The sequence below is a fragment of the Solanum lycopersicum genome, chromosome 12 (genome assembly GCF_036512215.1).
Source record: "Solanum lycopersicum chromosome 12, SLM_r2.1".
NCBI lineage: Eukaryota > Viridiplantae > Streptophyta > Magnoliopsida > Solanales > Solanaceae > Solanum > Solanum lycopersicum.
Window position 1 is genome coordinate 23,375,219 of NC_090811.1, and position 12,583 is coordinate 23,387,801.

Sequence of the window (12,583 nt, forward strand, 5' to 3'; positions counted from 1 at the left end):
CATTGAGACGCGATAGCGCGAGCCTATTTCTCTTTTTTGGAATGAATTTGCGCATAAGTTATAGATATTAACTAATAGATACTAATAAAAATATGATATGGAAATTAGGATATAAAATATCCTTCTTACATTCTGATTTTGCTCACATTCGGATGATCTACAAGTTAGTCTTGATACTTTCATGGCAAACATTTGCAAGTCTGAAGTTTGATTACCAAATATTGACCACCATTCAACTATAAAAAATAAATTTAAAGGTTAATGAGTATAATAAGTCAAATAATTTAAGTAAAGTGATAGTATAAAGTATAAACTATAAAGAGCTAAATCAACTCACTTAGAGCCTGTTTGGCTCAGCTTAAAAGCTGATCAAACTGACTTAAAAGCTGGTTTTTGACTTATTTAACTGTTTAGCAATACTCAAAATAACTTATTTTAAGTTAAAAAAAACTTATTTTAAGCCAAAAGTTAAAAGCTGGGGTAGGGGTGTTTTTTTTTAAGCTTTATAAGTTGTTTTAAGTTGACCACATTTTTATCTTTTTGCTCTTAATATTTTTATACAATCTCCAAATTACCCATATAACCCTAACATATCTTTTTTCCATTTTTCCCTTTTCACGTTTGGTATAACAACTTCAGCACTTTTATCCAAACGCATAACTGTTTAATTTAAAAATAAGTTTCAGCACTTTCAAAAGTACTTTTTTAAAGCTGCTTTTATTAAGCCCATCCAAACGGGCCCTTACTCGGTAATCTTATGTCTTTGGCTCTTTGAGCCTGATCGCAACCAAATAGTCCATCCGCCATTTGTACTTAGGATGCTGAATGACTAGTAAATCTTGTATTGCTATATCGGATTGCTATATCGGTGTTCATCTTCTTAACACATGCATGATTATCCGTCCATAACCTAACTAGTATATTGCCATCGTTATGAGCTTTAACCTGGGTTCAAAGTATGGCCTACATCATGCAAAGGCCGATGGAGTTGGTCTGACCAGCTTGCATCAATAATTTCTCACACTTTCTGACATTGCTTCTTATCTCCATCAAAGCCATGCTTAATAGTTTCTTTGTCTCTATCCTTTGCTTCATATATGTAGCCCATTGGTGGTTTTTTCTCCCCATCCACCAAAAAAAGCACTTCTGTCAAAGAACCACAAACTGTAAGTTCCTGATCAACATCATTCTAAAAGTGGTCAGAAATAAGAAGGTTCACAACTTCTTTCCCGCAAAGTTTCCTTTGCAAATTTACTTGAGGTCCATTCGGTTAAGAAGACTAGAATTCTCAAGTTTTTCTTTTGGTTGTACATAACTCTCAAAGTTAAGAAGGCCATTGCAAATTTTGTCTTGGTTGGTATCACCAAATTTCTTTGATTGATGATTTTTCTATCAAGTTCAACAACAACAACCTTTGACTAGTGTAAGAATGGATTTTGATGGCCTTCTTAAAAACTGTTAAAATAATATTATAGTACTTGTAGCTAATGAGTATTTAATATTGGCTATAAAGCTGAGTTAGAGGATAGGAGAGTGAAACTGCCTGAAGCATATGGATTAATCTTGAATATGTCACCAATTATCAAGTTGATGCAATGAGCAGCAAATGAAATCCAATAAATGTGTGGGTACGCACCCATCATCATGCTTCCCGTTTTAACATTCTCACTAGCATTATCAGTGACAAATTGTACAATATTTTCTGAATGTAGGAGGCTCATATCGAGGCCATATTGTCCTAATGCCTCAATAAATTTATTTAATGATTTGTAATTAACACACAATTAAATGGGAGCCCGACATCGTACATCCATTATGCAAAAACACTTACCGCTCTCTCTTATAATTTTCTTTATTTCATCAATTCCTGCATATGCTTCCTTTTTGAAGCCTCCTTTTTGTTGTGATTTTTGTGGAAAATAGAGATTCATAGGGCCTTTCGTCACGTTCCGCGCCGTTGATGATGCACTTCCGCTAGAAGACATCTTTTAAGTTTTGGAGGGAGACATCATTTCAGTATATTCATCTATATCATCATCATCATCAATATTAACAAATCTTCTGCCTCACTTCTTATATTTCATGTCTAAACTCTAACGGACAAATTGGACATTGTTTTCCATTTTGTTTCCACCCACTAAATGTTGCTTGTGTTGAGTAATACCACTATTAATAGTACCTTTTCAAAAAATACATACAATTGAATCCGTTGATGATCCTTGAGTACCATAATTCCATCAAATGTCTCTATTTTGTTAGCATCCGATGCCATCGAATTCACTATTTACGGACAAATAAATACTATATTGATTAGTGTAAAAAACTAAATTAAGTAGGGAAGAAATAATTACTAAGGATTAAATTTTTTTTTAAAAATATTGGCAGATTGTAGATTGCAGTGAGCACTACAACAAAATCACTACCACTAAAAACAGAGCGAGTTCACTAGTCACTACCACAACCACTGAAAACAGAGCATAGTCTCAACCACTCACTATTGAAAAACAGAGCAGACGAAGAGAAGAACTTGGAGATAAGAAGAAGAGAAGAACTGAAGAAGAAAACAAAAAAAAAGGTCTTGTACCTGAGCTGAAGGAGCAACGTTCGTGATTCGTGAAGACGGTCTCCAGGGTTCGCGCGACTTGCGAAAAACTGAGGAGAAGAGGAGAGGTCTTGCGAAGGTGAAGGTTTGCAAAAACACCGAAGAAACCCTCATTTTGGCTTTCAATTATTAAATCAGACCTTTTAAGAAATAATTAAAAAAATGGGTGACGCCTATCGCCTTTTCACGCCATGTCGTCTTTCTCCTTACTAAAGTCGCATCGCCTCGTTGGAGATGGGCGACGACACATCACCTTGCTTTGCGTCGCATTGTCACCAAAGGCGAAAGGCGAGCGCCTTTCATAACACTGCCCCTAGCAACAAAACCAGATAATTGCTCCAGATAGATTTCTTCCTCGAGATCATCATGAAAAAAAACATTTCTTAATGTCCAATTAGTTAAAAGACCAATGGAAAATGACAACCATAGATAGAGAGAAACGAATATATGCTATTTGACGGTATGACCCTACTTGAAAAAAAGGAGAAATTATATGGGTTGAGACGGGATGGTGACACAACTCTATGAAAATCAGATTTGAGGAGTCATAGAAAATAACGAATAGAAGTATGCAAATCAAATCTAAGGAGTCACCAGGAAGACACACAGTGCTATGCAATTCAGATATGAGAAAGTAGTTCAGAAAAATCCACGATACTACACAAATTAAATATGAAAAGTACTCTAGAGAGATGCATGCACGGGTGCTATGCAAATCAAATATGAAAAAGAAGTAGTCACCATAAAGATGGTACAAGTGTTACACAAATTAAATATGAAAAAGTAGTCACCGGAAAGATGACACGATGTTACACATATTAAAATTGAAAAAGTAGTTACCGTAATGATGGGATGGTGCTACACAAATAAGATATGAGAAAATAGTCACCGAAATGATACAGGATGACCCAACTTTTGGTGGAAGCTTTTTGATTCTCTAACAAGATTGTAGAGACTCTGATACCATGTGAAAAATATAGGAGAAACATATTATTGAATTGTTGTATCTACATTATTACTTTGAGATCCTGTTTGTAGACAGTGCATTTACTCCTACTAGGACACTACAATACAATCCTTTTCTTCTATATACTATTTTTATTCTCAGTAGTATTGTATATATTATTCTTGTTCATATTTCAGTTCTAACACTTAAAAAATTGAGAATTAAACTTAAGTGGTTTGATTTTGAACTTTTTTTTATTATGCCTGAATGCATTGTTTATATTTTGTGAATCTTTTCCTCTTGGGAAGAAAAAGAACTTTTAGTAGTCTTCTAAATATGCCAAGATTTGTGAAAGAACTAGATTTATTGCAGACATTTTGAAGCATGTTGAGTGCATGTTGCTGTCAGATAATATTGCTGCTCATAACTACATTCTATTTTGTTTGACCTAAGAGTCAACCATATTTTCTTTGAACATGATCTATTTCGTTACTTTTAAGTAAATATTCGTAGTTAATAGCATTTTTTGCTAGTTTCTAGATCAAGAATTTATTTGAAAAATTAATGTCCATTGGTAAACTGAAAATTGATCAAATCTACGTCTGTGAACGTGAATTATGTATTCGGGCAGAGTAGTAATCAGATCCTGATTTTGTGGTTTCTTCTCCCTTACAATTCTCTTTTGTATAACCTTTATTATCTTATGGATGTATCAAAACTGAGCTTTCCTCAATTGTGTTTATTTTTTCCTGCATTCAGTATCCAGTTATGTCTTTTTTTCTGAACAGGTTAACATGTAGTATAAACCAGAAATACACCAATGGTGTGTTTTGGTGTATTTCAGTAGTAATTACATCAGTAGTATAGAGGGAAAAATAATAACGATCTATCACCTATACCCCTCATAAACTGTCTAAAACTTGGGTAATGTCCCCAATCTCCTTAGGAAAATCATGAATACCTTTCAGTATCCAGTTATCTCACTGATCAATTTTCTAATTGTTTGTAGCATTATTCTTCTGCATGGACCTCCAGGAACAGGAAAGACATCTTTATGCAAAGCATTAGCACAAAAACTTTCCATACGTTTTAGCTTTAGGTTTGTACAAAACTAATACTTTACTGGATGTCTCAGCACTTGGATACTTTGCTGACCTCTTATTCCTGTTGAATAATACTCTCATAAATCAGATATCCAAGGAGCCAATTGGTCGAAGTCAATGCACATTCATTGTTCAGTAAATGGTTTTCTGAAAGTGGCAAGCTGGTACGTTTCACAGTACACTCTGAGATAACTATTCAGCTCTTGTATAGTCAATGTTCTGATTAAGTAATGAACTACTTTTTTGAGTAGAAATGTTCATGATATCATCCTTGACAACTCTCTACATTAGTAAGTCAAGCTTAGACTTGGAAATGAATTTGAAATCCACACTTCGAACCTACACAATTTAAGACTAATTTAGTTTGTTGGAAAGGGATACCGTGCTGGGGATTGGAGATTCTGCTTTAGGCATTGATCAGACTAATAGTAATTTCCTTTACTTGATTATGATATGTGTTACGACCCGATTTCGGAAACTAAAAAGTTTTTAAATGATTTCGCAACTTTGGCAATTTTGTTAAGTTTTTGGAAAAATTACAATTTTAGGGAGTCGCCACTTATTTTTTTAGGAAAAAATAAGAAAACCATTTCAAAGGGAACTTTTTGAAAGAAAACATTTAAATAAATCAGAATCGGGTAAGGGTTCAACTAATTCTCTAAGGAAGGGTTTAGGCATCTTAGTGAATTCGCTATCACGTGGTTTACCGACGGATTTAAAAGTTTGGCTATTTTAAAAAGAAAACGTAGATTACTTGAAAAATCTTATTTATTAATTTAATTTTGAAAAATGAGAAATCTTTTAATACTTGTACATTTGTATTATCCCAAATAATGAAATAATCCAAATATTAATGTGACGAAAGTAAAATTCTAACTTAACAATTGATCCGAGTCAAATTTTTGAGTCGAATAATCGACACAATCACTTAAACGTTGATTTGAAGACTATGACAGAATATGGATAATTCTCAAGTTAGTCTTGAAGCTTAGATTGCCTAACTTTAAACGCGTTTGTGAATTTAAACTTGAATAACAAAATAAAAATATTTCTCCCAAAGATTCATCTAGCTTAACAATAAATAAATAAAAAAGTTAACGATCACAACACACAATGATAAGAGAAAAAGAGAAACCAAACTAGACAATATAACAATAACAAGATAAGAGAAAACTAGGCTTTTTGCCCAACTTTCGGCCTTTATTTGGCAGCTGCTGCTGTGCTCAAATTAGACTTTTTAAAGTCCGATTTTTTATTTCCCAGCCCTTTGGACTATTGTTAATGCTGCTAAGTTAAAATTGGGTTCTTTTGAGTCCCATTTTTATTTTCCAGCCACTATAAACCACTGCTACTGCTGTCTTATTGAGTTTTTAACCCAATAATATTAAGCTTTCCTCTCAAGGGCTTGGAGATCGACTCGATGAGAGGACAATGCAAGAGATGGTGGAGTCCAATGGACTCGAAGGGGGGATTTCATCCAAAGAAAACAAAGAAGAATTAGTAACTAATCAAGAAGGGGGTTGATACTAGTTTAACATGTAAATAAACGAAATCAAGGAGTACAACTATCAATCCTAATAGGCTAATACATTTACCTCATTATGCGAAACAGATTCAATAAAATCACAATTTAATGTAAGCCGAAGTTGGTCAGCAACTAAGTGGAACTAAACACACATTCATAAGCTTACTGGAAATATTTTTTACAGGTGACAACAACAAATGGATAAAATGAACAGCCAATGCTAATAGCAATTAGTCTCCTGGAAACAAATTTGAACTAAAAGAAATTCCTTCATGCTCATGGCAAAGTAGTAACGCAACTTAAATGAGAAGAGAATTAAACTACAACAAGCATAACCAACGAAATAAAGGCTCAAACAGATACGAAAGGAGAACTTTAAACAGCCCCCAAGTCTACAGTAACAAATTGTGAGAGCATATGCAGCAACCAAGAACAACATTGACTTTAAGCTAAATAAAGACACATTTCCGAACCAACACTAAAAAGGCTCATAACTTTAGGAGTCACTTTAAACCAACTGTTGCTGAAATGTACTCTAAACCATACCAAAACACATGTTAGAAGCAAATAAACAGATATCAATTATGAAGAAGCATGAACAATGACACTAAGACCAAAGAGAACACTAGAATTTTTTTTTCAAAGCAACAACACTTAACAGAGAACCTGAACTAATATATTTTATATTTCTATGAATCAGTTGTATAAACACGAAATCGAATGCTTATCATTGCAGGAACAAGCATAAGGACCAAGATGAACATTAATATTTAAGACCAATTCAGGAGAGCAACACGAATAGAACATCAAAAAAGCTAGGAAAATTTACAACTAACAGTACATAAAACAGTAGGAACAAGAGAAACATTATTAATTACTAAAATGTCAAACCAAAACCTAACACTTGAAAACTAAAACAAAGCTAATAACACATAATGCTAACAATGCAACAACAGAACACAAAGAAGAACTAGGAATTAAACAAAGCTAAAAAAAGAATTTACCTCCTTCCAGGCAGCAAACTGGACGACGAGTTTGACGAAGACGAATTCACTTCCTTCAACTCGAACAACCACACAATTTTAAACTATTGAGCTTGAGAATTCCCAAACCTTTTAGGCGCACTCTCAGGTCTCAAAAATCGTCCCCTTATAAGCAGTCAAGAGAAGTCTATTTATAAGGGGGGAAATGGAGAAGAAAAAGGGGTGTGGATCGATGTGGGAAAAACTAAAGTTTCAAATTTTCTGGAGTGAATAAGGTTACACAGCTGGAAGGTGTACAATTCTAGTACTAATCCAACGGGAAAAGGATTTTAACGCTTGATTCTTGAGAAGGACGATTGAGGTATCAGGATCGTGACACCTGTCTCGTTTGTACGATTTGCATACAAAAAGAATAAGGGAGACAGTAGAGGATGATGCAGCGAGATGGGCCTCACAATTCTGGGCTGGGTCACTGTTAGACACGAGTTTTCTGGGTTTGGGTCGTCTGGTTCACGCTGGATGCTGGAAGAACAAGAACGAAGTCGCAGGGGTGTTTGGTGTATTGTATGCATCTGGAGCGGGTCGGGTATTTTAAAAGAATAGTGGGCTGAGTCATTGCAAAGGGGCTGAAAATGGATCTTTGGGCTCATCAAGTTAAGGGTCCAATTGGATATCAAAAGGAGAAGGTCCCTTGGTCTTATATTTCATTAATTCAAATTGGTTTAGTTCAAATTTGATGAAATGGAAACGAGATAAATTATGAATCTAATTAATTGTTTAAGCTTCTTAACTTCGACAACATAAAATAATTATTTCAAAGAGAAATATCTTTTATTAAATTGTGATCAATTTTAAAGGAAATAAGATACATACTTAATTGAAACTCTATTTTTGGTAAACATGACTTTCTGAATACTTATTCAAAACAAAAATTGAAACTTTATATATATAGAGATATATTTTAAAGAAAAAATAGAAAAATTGCATTGAAAATGATTTCAAATGTATTTTTAATTTTTTCGAAATAATAACTTCAAATTGTTTGAAATTTAAGAAGTTTAAAAATTAATTAAATAGCTGATGGCAAAATTGGGTGGCAACAATATGATTTCTCAATTACATTTATTCATGAAGAAAAGCCTTTTCGACATCATAGCCCAACGGAGCACTTGCCAAATGTAGAAGTTACAGACTATAAGTCTTCACATTGCTGAAACCAATCGAAATATATTCTTTATATTGTCTTATATGTTTTTAATGCTTTTTCTGCCACTTGGCAGCGACTGAGTCCATGGAGGACAATGAATTTGAAGAGCACACAACTAGAGTTTGGAATTGTTGGTTAACTGGATTGGATATTTGTGGATTTTGTTTCGATACTTGAAATGTTAGGATTTCTTTTCAACTTTGAACTCCACCATAGGATATGTTGCCTAATTCATTGTCAGTTTGACTTCAGGGTTTGAAATCATATATTTCACGTTCATACTTCCTAATGATGCTCGAATAATTGCAACAATGGAGTCTACATGTGCAATTGGTGAGAGAGTGAACAGTGGTCAAGATGATTGATTGTTTAACATACAAACATAAGAGCCAAGCTGACAATACAATAAGGGCACCTTCTTCTATTAGTTATGTCGGGGATTATCATGTAGGAATTGTTCTTACAATAAATGAGAATGAAGGCTTTGTTATGGGATGAATAATGTCGTATGGATTTTTATCAATTTCAAAAAATAAAATAAAATGTTGTAGGGACTTTTATGCTGTTGTGAATAATGTAGGGATTGCTACCTAAGGTACTTTTTTTTTTGAGAAAAAGGTAACTTGATTGCTACCTAAGGTACTTTAAGTGCAGTTTTAACTTAAATTCTTTTCGCCTCGTATCGCTAATACATGTGTTTTTATTTCACATTCTATCCGACATAAACTAATTCGTAGATTCCTAATGCGGGTATTAAGACCACCAACCAAACACTACATTAGTTAATCACGAAATTCCTTTTCTTATAACCAACTAAATGCTACATTTGTCATGTAACAATTATTTTCTTGGTCCCTCCACCCAAGCGACTCTTTATATGCTCAAGTTTTCATATTAAGTTGTATCTCTTAACTTTATTGTCTTGGTCATCCTTGTCTTGCATGGGCTGCATATTTGGCAAATATTGTCAAACAATCAATTATGCCGGTCAAGGTGTCTTTGATAGTGCCAAAATTTTTCTTCAAAAAGGATAGTGCGATCGCTAATTGTAAATATCCATAACGTCTCTGAATAGAATACTTCTTAAATATTATTCCCATCATTTTAATTAATGTGAGGGCATTTTACTGTGCATGAGTTTAAGAAATGTAGAAAGACTTTTGGATGTAGTCTTAAGTATGTCATGAGATTTTTTTAGACAAGTAACAATTATTTTCAATAAGTACTTAGCCACCTAGAAAAAGATGCTAAGTTGTAAATTTTACTAGCATCAAAAGGGTGCTTAAACTCTTGCCCAGAGCCCTATAGAATTATACATTGCCAATTAAATCTACTAAGTCCTACTACCGTTTGGGGTGACCCAGTGGTTTGAGCTTCCATGTTGGAGTTCTCAAGTTCAAAACCCTTGCTAGCGAAAGCAAGGGATTTGCCTTCTGGGTCGAGCCCTGGTACGGGTTACCTCTCCTATGTGGTTTGCTAGCTATTGCATAAAAATGGAGATTTTACCCTGTGCGCATCCAAATGGTGGTAGCGGCTGCGGGTTTCCCTTGTTATAAAAAAAAATCTACAAAGTCCTACTTCGTGCCACATATTCTGTTTATACCAAATAAAGATCAAGCTAAGACAATTCAGCCTAATTTTTTGGATAGAACTGCTAGTGCCTTCAAAATGTGTGCCATTCTTTTCTTTACACACTCCACCAAATGCAAGAATGAATGATCTTCCACCAATTCTTCTCCTCACCATTGTTCCCGATACTCCACCAATTGATCAGTCGTGCCTAAGTAGAACTGGGTACTACCCAAGTTATTCCCGTAATATGTTGTGAGATTTCTATGGCTGTAAAAGCACGCCATTGTAAACTGGAAAATTATAAGTTGAATCCTTTTCAAATAGGTAAGTGTTGTTTTTATTGTCTAGTGCAGTTTACCTCTCCTATGTGGTTTGCGAGTTATTGCATAGGAGTGAGTTTTTTACCCTGTGCGCATCTAAAAGGTAGTGGCAACGGGTTTCCCTTGTTACAAAAAAAATACAAAAACATATACTATGTGTCCTACCTATACTAAGCAAAAAGTAACAAACTGTAGTACGATTTATCTAACTACAAAGTTGTCCCTCTTGGATGATTTTAGAATATCCATTATGCCGCTACCAACTGAAAATGTTCAGCGGCTATAAGAGGCTCCAACAAATATTTGATCAATGGTTTGAGATGGCTCTGTTTGTCCAAGCATGCTTTGTACTCAGTTTAGTATTAGGTCCTTCATTTTTTAGTTTGGTTGAATGGAATTAGAATCTGTAATATCTTCTATCTTGTCCTTTTTTCTTCTCTGCTTTTCTTGTTTGCTCGATTCTGTGTATGATGCGTGATCCCTCAAGTTGGAGGAAAGAGGGTCAATCCCTAATTTGCCGAGAGTTGAATTGTGGGTTGGCTCGAAAATGGGCGTTCTGCAAGTTATGAAGAAGGAACAAAGAAAGAAATCAAGTCAGAGAGAAATATTTGTCTAACAAAGTGACAATCTAATCGACATGCTTAGTTTGCTAGTGGAATACATAATTTTGAGCAATATGAAGCGCTGCCTGTCTGTTAGAGTAGGGAGTGAAGTATTTATCGAGATATCTTTGACAAGATGGAGTAACCAAGTTATTTATGTAACAACCCTGCTCATATATCAATATTCAACATTAAATGATGAAACTGTTGCAAAAGATTGTTTGATGAAATAGATGCTGGCTGAATGTTGAGTGTCTAAACAAGAAGCCAATTCGCACCGCACACAAGCATGCGATGTAACATGGAATGGATCTGCTTCACTCTCAGTGAAGCTTCCAGCGATCAGAAGAAAACAATCAGAAGATGGAAAACTGCAGAAAAAGAGGCGGAGCATTTCTGTACTAGGAAACATAATGAATATGGAAGATTTATAAGTATCATTTCCATCAATAATGGGGGTAGGTCCATACTGGTCCCAGAATTAGCCTTGAATGCTGGATGGCATGACATAGCATTTAAAATTGAAAGGTTCATTAAATGCTCTAAAAGAATGGAAGTGCCAGGACCTCCTAAATTAACTAAAGCCAAATACCCTTATGCAAAGGCAATTAAGGATAGTAAATGGCAATCAGAGACTATAAAGGAGGCAGAGATTACGAACAATGCTAGCATTATTGAAGTCCACACACATGCTGAAGACCAAAGAATGGGCTTCTAGAAAGCCTAGTTGGTCATCTGGAAGGACAGATGTAGGAAAAGCCAACTTTGCCTGAGATAAGAAGATGGTCATCAACACTCTGGAAAAAGGCATTTGGAGTTAACATCTATGAAATGTATGGCGGTATGTTTCTATTTGAGTTCCCTAACGTAAACATGGCGGCAGTGGAACTGGAAGAATCACAAATTCAATCTTGAATGGTGGAATCCGATGGTGGGTTGCCTCCCCAATAATACTCTGAAGATGGAAACATGGATCAGAATAGTTGAAATCCCCCTTCACCTATGGTCGGAGAGAGTATTTCAAGAAATCGTAAACTTATGTGGAGGTTGGGTGGTCACAGAAGAAGAAACAGAACTAAAAAATCATATGAAGTGGGCAAGAATTCTGGTTGCAAATGATGGAAAAAACATTCCCAAAGAAGTTTCAATCTCCAGAAATGGAGTAATATTCCACTTTCCGATATTGGTTGAGTGCCAAGTAAGAGTAGAATTACAATCGGAATCTTTGCAAACTGAAAATAGAGTCACAGGAGAAGATAGAGCACATAGAGAAGATTGAGCACATAATTACCCGGTACATGCCTTTACACAACTGTCTGAAGGTGGTAAAGGTTGTGGTGAAGTCAGTAGTAAAGCATGTGGAAAAGTACAATCCCAGCAGTTTAAGGATTTTGTATCAGAGGAACAAGTGGATACAGTTGTAAAAAGAAGAGAGAGGGGGCCACACGTGGGGCACACATCTTATTTAATTGAGGGAGAAACTTTAGGCCATCAACAACCCAATAGAAAGAGGAAATTTTACAAGAATGGGCCTGACTTTTCAAGTCAAGTCATTTTTAATGACAACTTGTAAAAGCCCAATACCACATAACAATGTTAATTTCCTAGAAATCCCAGAGTTGCAATACAATCAAGAAACAGAAAGAACAACCACACAGAACTTGATCAAATTGCCCATGCAGAGTAGGAGATGGCAAACATGGTCAGGGAATCAATTATCGAA

At 35.0% G+C, this 12,583-nt stretch overlaps 1 protein-coding gene across 3 annotated transcripts in view; it reads left to right on the plus strand.

Moving 5' to 3' along the window:
- LOC101262093 (pachytene checkpoint protein 2 homolog) overlaps window positions 1-12,583 on the plus strand; it is a 41,584-nt gene that overhangs the window by 9,965 nt on the left and 19,036 nt on the right. For all 3 annotated transcript variants that reach the window (XM_026028686.2, XM_004252645.5, XM_026028687.2), the window contains exons 7-8: window positions 4,558-4,647; window positions 4,740-4,815. In XM_026028686.2, coding sequence (XP_025884471.1) covers window positions 4,558-4,647; window positions 4,740-4,815 — 166 coding nt within the window. The remainder of the gene's footprint in view (window positions 1-4,557; window positions 4,648-4,739; window positions 4,816-12,583) is intronic.